The 18,405-nt window shown below is 39.1% G+C and overlaps 1 protein-coding gene across 1 annotated transcript; it reads right to left on the bottom strand.

Moving 5' to 3' along the window:
* Positions 1-252: 252 nt before the first annotated feature.
* Positions 253-18,364, bottom strand: LOC112574513 (nuclear autoantigenic sperm protein-like). Its single transcript, XM_025255640.1, has 16 exons — positions 18,227-18,364; positions 17,421-17,531; positions 15,446-15,564; positions 15,089-15,157; positions 12,088-12,888; positions 10,053-10,213; positions 9,618-9,688; positions 9,230-9,394; positions 8,891-8,988; positions 6,772-6,810; positions 6,357-6,442; positions 5,800-5,889; positions 5,513-5,557; positions 5,217-5,264; positions 2,136-2,249; positions 253-1,768 (listed from the first exon to the last, which is right to left on the bottom strand). Exons 1-16 carry the CDS (start codon positions 18,271-18,273, stop codon positions 1,712-1,714), a joined length of 2,121 nt encoding a protein of 706 aa, XP_025111425.1. The 5' UTR covers positions 18,274-18,364; the 3' UTR covers positions 253-1,711.
* Positions 18,365-18,405: the final 41 nt, after the last annotated feature.

Genomic DNA, 18,405 nt, shown 5'->3' with positions numbered 1-18,405 from the left:
TATTTCCCTTTAGTTTGATATACAAGTTTACTTTTTTATTACATTTGCATTTGATCAGCACGTCTTTATAATACAACACCAAGTGACGGAGCACCTTAAGCCTTCAATAATAAGAATGAACCTTGTAAGCTTGTCAGGCTGCATGTAAAGACTTTCAGCAGCACTAGTGCTGACTTTTATGAAATGTGGTTTGCATCGTAGATTCAAAAGCAAGCACCAAATCATCATTAAATCACTTATAAAAATATATCATTTAAAATCAGTTTTCTTTAATTCTTGGCCGAGGATCCCACCGAGGCACATCTTGTGCATGCAGCAATGGGAGGCATGTGGTTTCCACAAACATTAATTGTAATGTGGCTCCAAAATTGTTAAGGAATGTGATTATTATGTGTAAGGTTATAGTATTCCATTAATGGCAGCCTATTTGCTTATGAAACAGTGCAAGTTTGACTGTTGACTAAGCGGACTTTACTTCTCCAGTAAGCACCTAACTTTCGAACAAACTTTTGGGTTAGTACTCAAGATAAAATAATAGAATCAACAGAACCAATGAAAGATGTGAAATGTTCTACTTAATAGAAAGGTATGTGGCAAGCATTATCAGCATACTGAGGAATTCACTTCTAATTTCCTGAAATTAATACTCACTTACTATGTCATGCCTTGTAGAAATTAATACAAATGCCAAAAAGTCAAATACAAGGAATAATTTCCACAAAATGTTATCAAATAATGATATTCATGTTGTCATTTCTCATCTACAAATTTTGCAAACAGATAGTCATACTCTTTCAAAATAGTGTAATGTGTTTTATTTGATACACAGTGGGCATCACTTAATGAAGTTTTAAACTTAAAGCAATTTCAGAAGCATGTTTATGAACACCCTACTGCTGAAATTTGATGCAGACCATGTTTCACAACCTGAAACTAAATGTTTAATGGAAAACTTTCATAATAAACCCCAAAGCTGACAATACGGTAATACTGTATTTCAGAGCATGGAGAAAATAAATCTTGCCAGAAAAAAAGTGTTTTGGGCAAATGGAAACATCCTCAAAAAAATTTGAAGAAAAATGCAATTTTAAAAAGACACAGAAAGAGCAACTTTGTTACATTAAAAGTAAAAGCATTCATACATTTAAGTTTCCTCTACTTGAACACACAACTTGTTCACAAGTGGTGAAAATTTCACTCCTGCACAGGTCACCTTACCTGACAAAACATGTGGGTGTGCATATATCCACCAATACAAACTGAACAATCAAATAATATAAAAAAAATTTAAGTGTTAGTGGATGCAGGAGAAAAATATGAATGAACATCAATGACCACACAATGATCTGTTCATGAATCCTGTTCAGCTGCCAAAAAATATTTAAGGAAGAGCATCGACAAAATTTTTTTTTCTTTTTGAGCTGAATAAAGTTGAGGCCAAAAAGCACTATACAGATGCACCACATCAGGACAGGTATGCTGAGAAACAAAGTGCATGACTTCACCAAAATAAGTAGAAGACAAGACAATGACGTTCATACGAGCAGACAAGAGGGATGAGTCAGGCACTGACAAGATGGGTATGTCCACAGCTTAGAAACTCTCCACATACGGCTGTTTACAGATCCAAGGGCAGATGCACATGGAGTTTTGGCTTCAGGCAGTTCTTCATTTTCAACAGTCTTCATCCCAGGGACATCTATCAATCAGGTCAACCTGTTGTCATGGGCTCCACCTCTGTGGTGGTGGTGGTAGTCTCTGCAGGCTTCTGCAGAACCGCAAACAAGAAGGGGACGTTACTTGTAACCTTACAGCTGTTACTGCGCGACAATACAAAAAAGTGTGGTTCCAACTATTCTTGAAGTGAGGGGAACTACATGCTCTCAATACCATACATTTAAGTGAAGCATGGTGCATCTTGCCAGCATATTTTCCTTATTTACAAAATTGGTGAGCACATCAGCAGATCTTAATGTGAACTTGAGATTATGTCAATGTCTAACCCATAGCAAGACACCTTAGTTACCTTATCCTGCAACAGCCCTTACAGACATCTCAGCAACACCTAGGTAAATAAGCAACCCCCGCCCACCCTCGCAATTCAACTTTTTTTTTTTTGTGGGTGTTGACATCACCTGTTCATGCCCATTTTGATCACATGGACTTCCTTTTGCATCCCCACCACCTCGTTCCTGGCGGATTTTCTTGTTTTCAGCAGCAGCTTCAGACTCTTCATCCTCAGGTTTTCGCTGAACATCAAAATATTTGCTTAAGGCATTTGAAAACAAGCCAGACAATCTATCATTTGCCAATTCCATCACCACCCTAAGCCAATTTACCCCTGCCTGTAGCTGACAAATCGTCATCTACATGATAATTTGGCAACAAAAAAAAAAAAAATAAAAAAAAATGACTTGCACTCTTCCTTTTTCATCTTTGGTTGATGCATGCATGTCAATCTGTTTGTTTTAGAGTGGATCAGTTATCGATATAATCCAACATCTTGAACACTTTACTTTAAAAAAGTTTGGGAATGACCCGCATGGCTGTGCCATGCTGATTGTTATGGTATGCGTAAAGCAAGGAATTTTTTTTCACACACAGATATCCATGCGCCACATCTAATAGTATTCTTTTCATTTGATAACAATGGCAGCCAATATATGTAAAAAGTGCAACTTTTACATACAACAAATGTGTTATAGAATTGGATAGTCGAATCAACCTGGTCAAATTGGTAAATGGCTGAATGATAATAAATTAATATAGCACTTTTCCCCACAATTAAAGGTAGGCTCAAAGCATTTTACTAAAAAGAAAAACACACAAACAAAATAATAATGGATGCTGGTCTAAAAAAATCACTGAAAAATAGCCGAATTCTAGCAGCAAGATTTACAATCACTGAGAAATAGCCAGATTCTGCTCAAGAATTTCCGGACTGAAATACTGGAGGCAACCATCAGCATGTTGGGGTAGTTAGGCTGTTCACAAGCGCTGGCTGGCCTCCTACGATTGTGGAGCGAGTTTTTGAGGACGAGACATACCTTTCCGCTAGCTGATATTAAAACATGGCTACCTTCACACTCCTACTTATGACACCTTTGCTATGCAAGTATTCCACAGCATGCAGTACAAGTGTACATGTACACCCCGCAAGATATGTGACCGCTTGCTCCGGCAGATCGCTGCAAAGTCAGGCACACATTAGCAGCAAATGCAAGAGCATTAGCCCATAACAGGTATGACTGTCCACAGAAATGTGGGAGAACAGTCTCATGTTGTAGCTGCTTGGTTAATACAACTTCTTTCTGAACATAAGAGAACTCGAAATCTAAGTTTTCTAGACCAATCTGTTTAACAGCCACCCGCAGTCCTGTTGGCCAGTGCTGAGCTAGATGCACTGTGGTTGTATCTTTGCGACCTTTCTCTACTCCTGTATACAGCTGATAGACACAGACCACACCGTTAAACTGCACGATGACCACTTCTGATGATGACGACGCATTGATGCTGAGAGTGACCTTTGTCGCGTTCCACCCCCAGCGTCGCTGGAAGCACGTGCACAGCCACTCGAACAGCCGGCCAGACACGCACAGATACTCGGCCAGAGGCAGGCAGCGAACTTACCTCTCGAACCCATGCACGGCACAAACCACGACAAAAAACGGGAAAAACGATACAAACACGCAGTTTAATAAAAAATATAAACACGAATACACGTACACCCACAGAAAAACGGATCAAAAAATACACCTACGAGTACTCCTCAAATAAATATAAAAACAACAGGGGACTGCCTCCCCGCAAAGAAGTTACAAATAAAATTCACACAGCAGAGAAAATACAAAGTGTACTGCGACACAGCACAGTCAAGTGTCCGCTCAAGGTGTTCACAGAACCAGCGGTGCCACCCCCTCTCCCTCTGGACCAGCTGTCCAGCTGACCTCACTTCTCTCGTCCGGGTAGACCTTGGTCACGGAGTCTCCGCTCGTCGGCCTCCACCCTAGGTGCTCCCCCCCGATGGCTAGGCCGTACACTGGCACAGCAGGGTCGCGCTCACGCGCTGACAAGGCAATGAAGGCGCAGGGTTGACACAATGGCGGACAGTCACACAAAAGAGGACGACGACACAGATGAGGAGCACAAAATGTCCAGCGAGATCACAATCATGTGGCATACGTGGAATACGGAGAAGACGTAATACATGTAGAAGAAAACAAATGGAAGCCCAAAACGGCTTGTGCTACGACCCGACGGTCAGCTGCCCTCCACAACAGGAATGGCAGAAACTTTCCCGTGGATATCCGCGGACACTTTCCATACGAAGCCCACACGGCTTGAGTGAAACGGCACAGCCTACACGCCCGGCCTCCCGCCGTCCTTTCCGACACAAAACGCTCCTCTCTCCACAGAGCCCGGGTCAGAACTGCCACGAGGGACGCTGCTTTCTGGGGGTCACTTCCTGTCGCCCAGGGGCTGTGACCAATCGCCAGCGCCCATGACACCCAGGCCACGCCAAGGCGCGTGAACGCTTTTCACGCCAAAACCTTGGACAGGGCAGGGAGGGGCCCGACCAGTGCACCCCCAAAGCTCCCACCGCAGCACACAGCACTCAAGCCGACGTCACATGACGTAAGGCACGGCTATGGTCAGCGGGAGAAGGCCTTGACCTTTTCCCCGCGAACTGTACAAAAAAACAGCCGTCAACCGTTGTCTGCTGTGAGCTGCCTTACTGAACAGGAGCGTCCCCAGGCGCTGACAAAAGGCCGAAATCGTGACACGCGATAACCTTCACCTTGTTTTCTGCATACCTTGGGGAAGTGATGTCGTAAGGATGACAGCAATGTCGCCGATAAACATCGTGTTTACTGTTAGTCCACTGTGTTTACTAATGTTGCTAGTGTCAGAGCAGTATGATATATATGTAGTATTACATCGTTATGCTGTAACGAGAATATCAGCCTCCCTCACCCTACTGCCTTACCTTCCCCATCCCTTTATATCTTCTACATACCCATTGCTGATGGGATAAATGTTTACTGTGGTACACGAGTATCGAACCGGCTTGCTTCTAGATGAGAATGCCAGTACTCTAACCACCTATCTGCTTTCCCACATGTAACGTTCACAAGCAACACATCCTGTACATTTCTGATCAAACTAATTTCTAATCAGCACACATCACATGGCAAAAAAAGGAAACCCAGCAATACCTTCTTCCTGATTAAGTGGCTGATGTCAGAGACAGGCTTTTTCTCCTCCTTGAAAAAACAAAAAAAAAAAAGAAGGGGGGGGGGGGAAATTCAGATTCACTGATTAGCACTAATAATATATTTTAAGTCATTCTTGCTTTTCAGTAACATTTACTGCAAATAAGGATGAGAATATGATAAATTATTCACAAATAAAAAAAAGCAGCTTAAATTTAAATACAATCAGACAACTGTTGGTGATTTCTTTAGGGGAGGGAAAGCAGGACTAGGCTGGCCTGAGTGCGTGTGCCACTTACTGTGATCTGTTTTGCAGAAGACGTGCTAAATCCCTCTTGCTGAGCCTGAAACAATTGCATACAAAACTAGCATTCTGCATTTTCAAAGACATACAACTGGGCCAACCAAATAACGTGCATCATGTTTCAGGCGACAGTCAACATTAGACAAGTAATCAAATAGTAATCTTAGATTATTGTGGGCAACAAATTTCATTCTTTTTCAGATTTTAGTATATTTTAGTATAAGAATATATAAGTATTTGAATATATAAGTATGCGCACACACATAAATAAAAGACACACACCCCTTCTGAAGCAAACAGTTCTCCCATGGCTTCTTTTGCCAAAGACTTGAGACTATCCATGTTCTTCATTTCTTCTTGTGCATCTTCAATCTACACAAAATACAAGAAATGAATAAGCCCATTATCACACTCTAAACATTTTTAATAAATACATTAAAAGTACCTAATCAAAAATTTTTCCTTTAACATGTTTTACAAATTACCTTTTCATAACTGTACTTCCTTTAGACACAAATGTTATTGCATAGTCATACCAAGTTAAGCTAAGAATGCTACTGATGAAAAAATTAAATGCATGATTTTAGGCAAGCAATGACCATAATTGACTATAATAGTTCTGCACAAAGACACAGTACCTACCACTTCCATCAAAATGTCAATTAAAAAGAGATGGTGGTGGTCTCAACCAGCAACCATCGAATGGCAACATATTAGATTTTCTCTCCCAATAAGCATAGGAATATAACTGAAGTATTCTGCTGGTTTGCTCAACAACCAATCATATAAGGAAACCATCTCACCTGAGAAAATAATAATTTTAATACAATACTCCTTACTTTGTTGCGGATCTCTGGCAGAATCTCTTCGATGTCTTTGATTTCTTTTTCTGCCTTTTCTGCAGGATCAATGAAGTCCGATGGTCCTAGAACATTTTTAAACATCAAGCATATTAAACTTGTTGAGTGAAACTTTGGTCTGCATCTGCACATCAAGCACAATTCACAAAGATACAATCAGGATAGAGAAGAAAGAGATTAGTCTATATAAGACCTGTTCTAATGGAATTTAAAAATGGCATAAAACCATCTCAAGAGACCACAACTTCAGGAGACCCAACTCACTCAAAGAACCTTTAGTAGGACTTAAAAGAGTAAACGCTTGGTCTTAAAAAAATCAAACATAAAAGGCTTGTATAAAAGCTCTGCTGCACAAGCTCTTAATATACACCCATTATGTGCTTAATATCCTTACCTTTTGCAGACTTTGTCTCCACAACCACCTTAAGACTTTCTGGAGAAAAAAATACAGCAGAAATAGAAAACATCCTTTTATGTAGCACAATTTCTGTAGTTACCAGATAATATGAATATATGAATGTTACCTGGTTAGCCAGCTCAATTCCAGCTGTCACAAATATTACCTTGCCTGACTAGCAGAGTTCACTTGACCAGTTGTTTTTTTAACCAAACTTAAAAATGAGACATACAGTGGAAAAGTTCTCAATTTGGCCACTGTACCTCGAAACCACCATTTTTTCGTGCTACCTCTCACCTTAAGGTGTCTACAAACCTGTTGGTTGCAACTGGAGTGCCAGAAATGAAGCCCCAAGTGGGCATGGTACCTGCCAGGCGACTTCTGTCTTGGTTCACGTACAGGTTAAGTGCAGTCGAATCTGAGTAAATTCCCCTTTAATATTTGGACTGAAGGGGAGATGCCCTTGACAGCTCAGATACTGAAGTACAAGGACCTATTTTCCATTGGATGCTCTCCTGCTGCTGAGCCAGGCTAGGTAGTCCACAAGAGCATAGTGGTTAATGTCTACAGATCTCCCACCCATCTCCATGCAGCTAATGCTTGTGGTGAGCCCAAAAAACTAAGTTTTTCTCTTTTTATAACCTTCTGCTGCTAGTAAGTATGATAATGATGATGGCAATTTGTAATGCGCAGGTATCCATTCCGAAGAATGCTCATTGCGCAGAAAAAAAACAAAAGAAGAAAAAATAAAGTGAACAAATATATAAAACACCAGGAAAGTAAAAAATATAGACAGAAGTGTTTCTTGGTAGTTTAAGACTGGCTTGAAAGAAACAGATGGGTTTTCAGTTTTTTGCGAAATGTGGTTGGTGAGATGAGATGAGAGATGAGCGACGATGGCAGAGCATTCCACAGCTTAGGTGCCGCGTGTTTGAAGGCCCTGGCTCCAGTGCGCTTCTTGCTGGTGTCTTCCACTGCAGGGAGACAGAAGCGTGACTGGGGGCCTGAGCGCAGGCTACGTGACGGCTGGTATGTAGGAACTATCTCTTGCAAATAGTCAGGAGCAGTTTTAGACATGCAGGACTGTGCAATAGAAAGTACTTTGTGGTCAATGCGCTTGTTCATTGGGAGCCAGTGAAATTTAAATGATGAAATTTAAAACTAGAAGCAACCAGCAAGAAGTCTTCCTCAGCTTCAGTAGAAGCATGTTTACTCTCTCTTCACACCCCTCATCCATTCTTTCCAAGTCAGAACCTGACTAGACCAAAAATGACCATACAAGATGAAATAGCTGACTTGTACCAACTGGTCACCTGCTGGCAAATGGCAATAAAGGAAACCAAGAAAAGGCAACAAGGATGATTGCTTGACACAACAGACTGCGACCCTAAACAGAGGCGATTTCTAGTGGTGAGCGCACAAATTTGCAGAAGTAACAACCTGGTCTTCAGTGGCTTATTTCCAGTTGTCTGCTTTTCTGAAGGGATACCATGCTTACAAGGATGTGTCATTTGCTCTAAACACAATTTGCCTCTCACCACCTGCATCCATACTACTGAAAACAGGCTGTGGGGAGAATTGGCATTTTATGCCAAGCGATCAACTAAAGCTATATCACAGAAAGGCAGCCAGCCCTGTAAACAGCCACATGTAGAGAAAGAACAGCGTGCCCATGACAAGAGCTGAACCTAATTCAGCCTTCACTGTAGTGAAGACAGGCACTAACCGCTGCATTACTGGTAAAAACAGGCAAAACAGTAGGAAAGTAAATTTACTTGAAAGGCAACATGGCATGATGGTGAGTTAGCTAAATCTGTTTTCTGGCCAACCGTGGGTATTACGAAAATTTTATTGTACAGCTGAAATTAAGGTGGATAAAAGGGCAATCTCTACAATGCCATCTAGCACAGCCCTAAAAATAAATGAGAATAAAGCAAAAAACTGTCTTCAATCATAACAGCAATCTCACAATTCAAAAAGCTCTTTTATAGCCACCCCCGACTACACCCCTTAACTCTTAAAAAAAATATTTTTAAAAAAGGAAACAAAACTTCTTTGGTTCTGCTCCCCCCCCCCCTACCCCAACACACACAAAGAAAACTAAAAAACAACTTACCAATTTTACTCTCTAGACACTTCACAGCAGCATGGAAGTTGCTGATGGCAGCATCATATTGTTTGTTCAGCTGGGAAGCCAAGCCTAGCTGATAGTGTCTGATCAGTCAGGGACAACAATGCTGCTGGAATACACTCTCTGCACAGCCAACAGGATGGCCAAGATATCGAGAGTGGGGAGGATGGTTTATTCACAAAATATATCGACCCTGTCTAGGGACAATATTATACATGCACTGCCAAACATAGCCTGAGAAAAATTATCACTTAAAACCCAAATCCTTCTGCTTTTCAAGATGTGCTAAACACATCACTCACATGCAAGCCACACAAAGGATACGTCTCTGCAATAGCCCGGTCACATGACTCTAAATTGTCTTTCTGGATTTTAAGACAGGCTTGAAGATCTTCTACTGCCTGTTCATAGCTCTCTGTCTCCAAGCTGACCTCCCCTAGTTTCAAATATGCCTGAGCAGCTTTCAACTGGTTTTCACCAGTGGGGTCTCTGGGTTACAAATTGAAAATACCTTTTAATTAGCAAGGGCATTCTCAAAACAAAGAATAGTGATGCATGGTCAATCATTTCTGTTGATGTTTTATATCATTTATGACTGAAAAATTAAAGAAATGGCACCAGTCACTACACCAACTGTCTTTGCTCCTCTGGAAGATCTAATGCTCACCTTAACACCTAAAAAAAATTTTTTTTAACAGCTTCTGCCACATACTTTAGATAGATGACCTTAGCCAGGTCAAGCATCTCCCATGCCAGTTGGAGGTTGGGCACATCATCTGGATCCTGCAAAAGTCAAGTCAAATGTTGATGACTTGTATCAGCTAGATTATTTTACCTTTACTTTGAAGTGTTTATATAAAGTTATAATTCCCACTTGTCCAGACTGCTGATAGCTTGCATCAGAGTTTGTGCTTACTGCAGTTTCTGGTTTGCCATCTTAAAAAAAAAAAGAACCTTTTATCCTTTTCAAATGAGGCATCACTAAAGACCACCACACACTCTTTACCATGCACCCATTGATCCACCAGACACGAAAATCTGAGGTACACACAAGTATACAAAGGTTTCCATACCAAAAGCAAAAGAAAAAAATTTCCCATTTGCCCATCAACAATCCAGACATTTGCACAATATCTGTGCTACATACCTCCTTCTCTATATCATCACCTTCAGCCTCTTCTGCTTGATTTTCATCATCCCCATCATCTTCTACATCCTCCTCCTCGTTTTCCTTGTCTTCTGAGGTTTTATCTTCATTTTCTTTGTCTTCACAAGTTGTCTCATTATCTTTCTTTCCTCCTTCTGCGAGTTACCACCATCAGGTTCTGATGAAAATGTGGCAATGAAAGTAAACACTCAGTTTTACAGGCATGAAAACAAAACTTTTAAGGTGCTAATGTCAAAATGATGTGGAGTAAAACCAGACCACTAAACTGATTGTGTAGGACTGTGTGGGGAATAATGATGGAATAGAATATTAGCATGCACCATAAACATCAGTTTTAGAATCAAACCAAGTCATCCATACGTGTAATGGCAATTAATTTGCTGCCTTTGGTAATCACAAAAACAAGTAAAAAGCCACTGATGCTTCCTAAATTTTGCATTTAACCTTTCCCTCCGAATATGTCTAGAGGATACAAGGATGTGTATTCTCTAGCTGAGAGGCCTCCATATTAGAAAGTCTGCTGTCTATTGCTGATGGGAATGCTGGCCAGTCTCGTGTTGCCAGCAACTGTGTAGACATTCTTGTGGATCTTGAAAATTACCACAGATGGCTAATTCCCACGCAGGTTAAGGAACAAGTTTAATGCTGTTAGGGAGCTGTGTAAAATGCAATATTCTCCAATCTTGTATGAAAGTGTAAAAGCTGTGATCAAAGCAGTTTTTGAAAAATTACGGTTTAGAAATAAAAGCTAATATTACAACAACAACAAAAATGCAAACATATACACTAATGAAAAGAAAAACAAAGTGAAGAATATTAAAGATCTTCAAAAAATATGTATTAAACTAATGAGTAGCACACAGTCTGAGAAGGGCAATAATGTATACTGTCTGTAGTCTAGTAGTGGCAAAGGTTAAGGAAAAAGAAAAAAGAGTACTCCTCACTGCCTGCGAGTTGTGCCTGTGCTGTGTAAGTAAAATTTCTAAATTTTTTTCTGAAGGACAAGAAGCAAGACCTAACATTTTTTTTTCTTTAAAGTACCACTGGTTGTAATCTGTGTCCAAGGCAGAATTTAGCTTGTAAGGATCAATGGTCTTACATTCATCAGGAAGGGAACAGTGAAATGAACTGCAATTTTCCCAACTGTAGCTAAACACTGCTAACAACCCAAAATAACCATTACTCTTACGATATACCTATATGGAAAATACACATACAAGCTCTTGATTACTTGTAGCATAAAAAAAACAAAAAAAACCAAAACAAAGCAAAATGAATTCCTACATGTGAGAATACTCTGCAACGGTATGTACATATTCAAAATGTATTTTAATCAACACAAAACCAGGAGCAAACTTGTGACTGCTTAGCATCAGAACCTACCACAAGCTAAAGGGATATTTACAATGTATTACAATTTTACTTATGTTGTGAGAATATGGGGAAACATATTCCTGAGCCATGCAAAATAAATCAAGCAAGGATTATCTGCAGATTTAGAAAAAAGGTTATCTGGCAACAACAGCATTAGAGAAACAGTCTGCACAAACATGGACAGTATCTGTCAACTGATGGTTAATGAGATCACTTAACCTTACCAGACCTGAGGCCCTGAACATGTCCCCTATACCTGGGCGCCTGAGCATTTTCCCGTACTAGGCAAAGTTCCAAAAATTAGGCACAGCAGTAAAGAACAGATCCGGAAATTACCGAAAAAAATTGGTACAGTGGTCTGGTAGGTTAACAAAAAAGAATAACTGAGGGTTAGTGTGATCAAACAAGAGATATTTGTAAACATGTGTTAGCAAGATCACACTACTATGTGACAAGTGTAAACATGTAACGTTAACTGAGCAAATCACACAAATAAAAGATATCAGTAAACAAGTAGATAACATTGCAATATGTGATAAAGTACATGCTGTTAACTATCAGAAAAACAGGGCTGTACTTATTACTTTGGTTGGTTTCCAAACACATAGCTGAAATAAACTGGTGACAACAAAGTGATTACCCTTCTCAAGACACTCTTCTTTCTTCACTTCTATCTCCATTTCCTCTATCTGCTGGCTGTTTCTGTTGCTTTCTTCCTTATCTTTTGCATCCCCCGGCTCCTCTTTACTGCCTTCCTTAAGATCTCTGCTGGTTGTTTTTAGTCTCCCCTTGGAACCCACCTCCTCATTGGTATCTCTATTTGCATCATTAATGGCTTTTCTTTCTTCTGCTTTTGAGTCCTTAACATTTTGCGTGCAGTCACCACCAGCAGTTTCAATCTGATCTTCTACATTATCTTTGTCTGTGCTGGCACAAGTTTTGTCATCAACAGTATTTTGTGCAGTGTCAGTTTCTGCTGGCTTGTTATCCTGTAAGGAGGGCTCTGAGGAGGATGACCTCACCTCTGCCTCATCTGGTTTCATGTCTGTAGCAACCTGCTCAGCTGTTCCTTGCTCTGTTTGACCACATTCACCAGACATCTTGTTGCCATTTGCCGACAATGTCTGGGTTTCACTGCTACTGTTTTCATTCTCCTTGTCTTTAGTTTTGCTCAGCTCTTCAACTGGATCGGTCTCCACAGATTCAGTCTCCATATTTGTATCTTTCTTCTTTTCCTTTGACACTTCAGCAAGAGAATCTTGATCTGTATTTTGAGCATCTTGTTTATTTTCTGACTTTGCTTCAGCTTCAGAATCTTGGTCTGTATTTTTATCCTTTTTAATCTCTTGCCCCTTTTCCATTTCTTTCTCTTCTGTCTTTTTAGCTTCATCTTCTCCCATGGCATCATACACTTGTTTTCTAAGACTCTCCCTCTCATCTTCTACAACAGGCAACATAAAAGCATTTTAACTGTGCCAGTCAATGATGTACAAAAATTAATGAAATTTGGCAACTGGAGAAAAAAAATTAATAATGCAATCTACAAGAAAGAATACAAAACAAGGTTATGGATGTCTGTTGCCCATAAACATTACAATGTACTACCAACGTGACTTGGATTTTTTTGTTTTGGTTCTTCAAAATTTCTATAAACAACTCCCTGAAGCTTTCTTGGTAACAATGATGTCATAGCGAAACATCAGGTTTCCCAGCTTTAAGTAACACTGACTAAATTCGCCTTCTTGGTTACTATAATAAACATATGAGGGTATCAAACCAGTTTTACAGCCAGCTGTAATAAACTGTTGACAGGAATTTGTGTTCTGAGGACACAACTACCAGTGACATTGTTATGCACTGTGCACAACTGATATAAATGGTGATACTGTTCTACTAGCAGACAGGCTGTTACAATGTGACCACCTGACTTTAGAAAGCACGCTCAAAGCTTGCAGCACTGCCTATTGGACACCAGAAACTATGTAGCAGACAGCAAACACCAGCACAGAAAATGCAGATTGTACTAGTATGGCGTCTCTGGATGCAGGAGACTATTCTAAAGGTTGAGACTAACAGAATGTCATAAAAGGGAGGGAAGTTTAAGTTTATACCGGCAGAGTCAACAATATCTTCACGACCTACCCAAGTCACATTAGAATGCATATAGATGTACATCGCCCTCTTAAAAGAATAACTTCTGCTTAAATAAACAGCACTTTCATCATTACACAGGACATTTTACAAGTGTCACACCATCATTAAGCACATACCCCATAAAGGTTCTGGATGTGATAATTTTTTTAATGTAAAATTTACACTTTTAACATAAATTGAAAAGTATATCATTGTTTTTAAATCAACATTTAAAATTTTAACCAAATCTGTACAGTCGATCAGAAATTACAGTTTTAAGTTTATTACCCTTAAACTTTTCCACCCGGAAGATTGATTTTGTAGTATTTCAAGCTGCATATTTTATAAAAGAGGTCTTCCAAGTTTGTAGAAAATAATTAGCTATTTTAATTTTAGACTACCAAAGTACAGGAGAATACTATATAATGATTACTTTGAAGTAAATGGTTTGGTCCTTGAAAATGAGTTTTTAAATTTGGTGTCTTGATGCAAAATGACGAACAGCAAAACTAGTTTTCCAGATTTTGATGTGGTTTTTTTTCCAGTATGCCTTTTTGCAAATTAGTTTTTCGGTCACTTGAATAGAAAGTCAGTGTAGGTAACTTCTCTTATAAAGTACTTTGGGACTACTCATTGTATACAAGAGTTTCAAATGTGGTCCAAATCACAAACATCAATGCTCAAAAACGAATAAGAGATACATTATTATGGTTTTTCCAAAAAAATTTCTTGTACTTGAGAACATAGGAAAAAAACTCAATTTCAAAAATTTTGCGTTCCGGTACCTAGCATTACGGCAGTCCTATGCTCCTCGAGGAGTAACAAGGACTAAACTAAACTAACCAAGTATTACCCTATGTCAATACCGCACTGAAAGTAAAACGGCATTTATGCTGTTTAATTTGTGCCGACAGAAAACAGTTGTTAAAGTATGTTTTGAGTAATGACAGCTTACAGATTATTCCTGATGTAAATAAAAAGAGAATGCCTAAAAATGTTCCATTTCCATTTATACTTTTATTTAGTAAAATTGGGTATTAATCATGGATGACGTGAAATTTATTTTGTGCTTCGTGACCTACTCTGATCCTGCATTGTGCAAATCTTGTCATGCAGATTCACTGCAAGAAAACCGCTTTAAAAAAAAAAAACTTTTCTTAAAAATTTGTCATCACCAATTTAGCATGTATCATATTTACTTCAACTAATTATTACAAAAAAGTTCTTAAGTTTTTCCTTATTGGCAAGATAGAGGAATGAGTTGTTAGTGTTTTACACTGTGCCAGCAACTAAGGCTACATCTCAGCAAGCAAGATGGAGGAGAATGAGGCTTTATCCAAGTTCAAACCATATTTTAAATCTTGTAAATAGTTGCTGCAACTGATTCTGACCAAGCATTTATGTTGTGGTACTAATGGCCAAATCCCCTAGATAGTTAACTAAAAGTACATCTAAAAGATACATTACCAGCATGATTCCATTAAAGTTCAGACTTCTCTATGACTAACCTGTTAAATTGTCATCTGTCTCTTCCTTGTTAGCCTCAGACTCTGCACCATCATCTGCATCAATATCAACTGGAACATTAGGAAACTAACATCTAACTCTGTTTCAATTCTGATCAAGGGAAGCCCTCCTTTTCACTGGCTAAATGCAAATGCTTAGTGATAATTTTTTTTAACTAGTCATGGAATTCTGGAAATATTATCAGCTTTTGTAGTCTTTAACATTTCTTTAAAAACATTATCAAAGTCAAAAACCATATCTCAAGTTTGAAAAGTTAAACATTTCAGCAATCTACACAAATTCTCCTCACTCCATGTCATTCATAAAACAGTTAAGTGACTACAGTAACAATATAGTACCTCCTTCAAGAGCATTCCCTAGGACACCATTCTCCATTCGTGCCAAGTCGAGCAGTGCGCTTCCATAGCAGTAATATGCCTCTGCACATTCTTTTGCCATCTCACCATAATGTTCTGCACTGTTACACAACATTGTAAGAATTTTAAAATTAAATGTAAGCCAGGTGTATATATGGTGTCTAAAAGTAACAGCTTTCATTACTTACACATTCAATTTCACAGATCATTAACAATAAGTACCATATATGCAGCACTGCCTACCTTTTAATCAAAACTGTAGTTGGCAAGGACTTTCCCCCACTTATCTATGACCAATTAACAGACCTGTGTTCAGTATCTACATACAGACTTCATGAGCAGCACTTATACTTAAAATGCCTATTTACAGTAATGTTTAGTCTTTTGTCTGTGGCAACATAGTCAATTATACTGTTGCTTTCAGTAGATATCAGTCTACTGTCATAGCATGATAGTATAGATCAGGGATGCCCAACCTACGGCCCGCGGGCCATATCTGGCCCGCGAAACTTCTGCCCACAGTGCAGGAAATCGGCATGTTAGTAATAATAATAAAAAAAATAAAAATAAAAAAAACGGAAAAAAAGGGAAGAAGTATTTATCCCCACGTAGGGGCGTTTCCCAATCTTTTTTTCGATGGACGAACATTTCGATTCAGTGCTCCGACTTGGTGTCTCTACGATGAGGCCGGACATTCAGAAGTTGGTTTCGGGAAAACAACTTCAAATATCCCACTAATTACTACATAATTAATGGTAAGGTTGTTTCTAATAAAAATGGTATCTGCTCTATATTTTTTTTCTTTTTTGTATTTTTGCGGTGAAGTGGCCCGTGACACGGCTGTCCGAAATTGATATGGCCCGCGACACGGCTGTCCGAAATGGATATGGCCCGCAGGCCGAAAAAGGTTGGGCATCACTGGTATAGATTATCTGCAAAATGCTAAAATTTTAAGTGGCAATGGTCATAATGCATAAACAAGAACTTCCTTTGACAACTGTCATCACCTGAAATGACAACAGACTTATATCTAGTTTGGAGTGGCCATGGTATTAATGAGCATTGAACTGGTTTTAGAACCAGTTTTTTGTGCTTTGCATGTACACTCTAATTAACATCAGAAATGTATCTGTGGCAATTGTACTGAGGGTCTAACTAGGTAACAGCTGCTTTCCTTTCGATTCTTATAGCGTAAATTTTCACAATTTAAGCTAACACAAAAGCAATATCTTTTTCCAATTTCCCCCCAAAAATAATGCAAATTTTTAAACATTATTCTTTATTATTGAAAATAATTGTACTGACAAAAGTCTTCAAAGGAACAGCTCCACACCAAACTGCCAAAAGAAAAAACTGGAAAAAAGTCCAAAGAGGAATCCATTTTCAACCAACTGTTTAATTATAGGCTTGTTTCTCATTATCTTCCTCCCATCCACACCCAACAGGGACCATCAGCACAAGTCTTCAATCTTGCTTTGCAGGACTCAGGAAGCACACCTGCTCAATCCCTTAACTTCAAAACTATTTTTAAAATGGTGACAGGTGATAGTTGCAAATGCAACCTCCTGAAAACTTTACTGTTAAGATTATCTTTTGGTAATTGGCCAAATCCCTACCCCACTAATTCCTGAAGCTTTTAAATACTTTTTAGTTTAAGTTAAAGAAAATTTTGTATTTTTTTTCCCTTAACAAAGAAAGTAAGTTCTATAGTTGTGTGCCCTTTTACCTCCACTAACAATTCTGGTACAATTTTTCCATGAACAACTGCAGGTTCCCTGGCTTTCACTTGAACCACAGACCATCTTCACTAAGGTGATTGGTGGTAACAATCACACAATCATATATTACTAGTAATTGCTAATGAGTATATTTAGCAAAGGAATGGTTTTCTGTAAATGGTCAGGGTCCAGCTGTTGAGTAATTAAAAAAAAAAACATGTAGCATATGATGTACATACAGCAACTTGCATGCTTCTTGAAACTGTGTGACAGCCGTAGGCACTTCCCCACATATCAAATTTCGCTTGCCTTGTGCCAGCATGTTAAAAGCCTGCACAGTGGCATCCATCCTGAAAAAAAAAGTTAAATCATCTTTAAACCTTCTACTGCTTGTGAGCTGAATAAGAAAAAAATGTAGTCTACGCGTTGTCAAACTGCAACAGCAATTTTTTTTTTACATTTTCTGTATACATATTTCAAACAGAGAGATTCTTTAAAATAATGTATCGACTTACGGGGTTTTTAGACTCACAAGGAAAAAAATGCATTAACACCGATTTCAAGTTTCAAGGCAATGACCAAGAGAAATCAATAAATCAGATGAGAATATGCTTGAAAGAGAAAAGCAAACACCATTTTCCACTAAATAAAATGCACTTAATTTCTTTCATGTATAAGACGGCGCAAAATCAGTCGGTTTACATTCTCATGGTGATGGCAACTCTGTACCCCCCCCCCTACTGCACTTTCAGCTACATTTTAACTCATTACCTTGCATACGAATTACAATTTGTGATCATTCAAAATATTTTAATAAATTAGAAGTGGTGAACTTCCAACCTACAATGCTCCTGCTGAAAGTTTAAAGCCAATTCCAGGCAGTTTAGAATGAAAAAAAAAAACAACCCTTATGGCGTAAAGGATTGCCCTTATCGTCTGCTGTCAGGGAATGAGATGGAAAAAAAATAACAAGTTCTTCACGGTTTGTTTGTTTCAGAGAAAAATAGGCGGCTGCTGAAATGTGATAGCGTGATGATAGTCTTACTTTTCTTTGCTGTCGACTGCAGAAGTGGAAGGAGCGTGTGAAGCCATGAGTACTGACAGTGAGTTGCAGAAGACAAGAGTGTACAGTGAGCGCCTGTGCACAGCCGCCAGCGGACGGGAATTTCGCGCTCCTCTCCTCAAGGGTAGATAATCTTTCACCCGCCTTCTAAAACGACACGT

The sequence above is a fragment of the Pomacea canaliculata genome, linkage group LG10, assembly GCF_003073045.1.
Source record: "Pomacea canaliculata isolate SZHN2017 linkage group LG10, ASM307304v1, whole genome shotgun sequence".
Lineage (NCBI taxonomy): Eukaryota > Metazoa > Mollusca > Gastropoda > Architaenioglossa > Ampullariidae > Pomacea > Pomacea canaliculata.
This window is presented reverse-complemented; position numbering and strand designations above follow the sequence as displayed.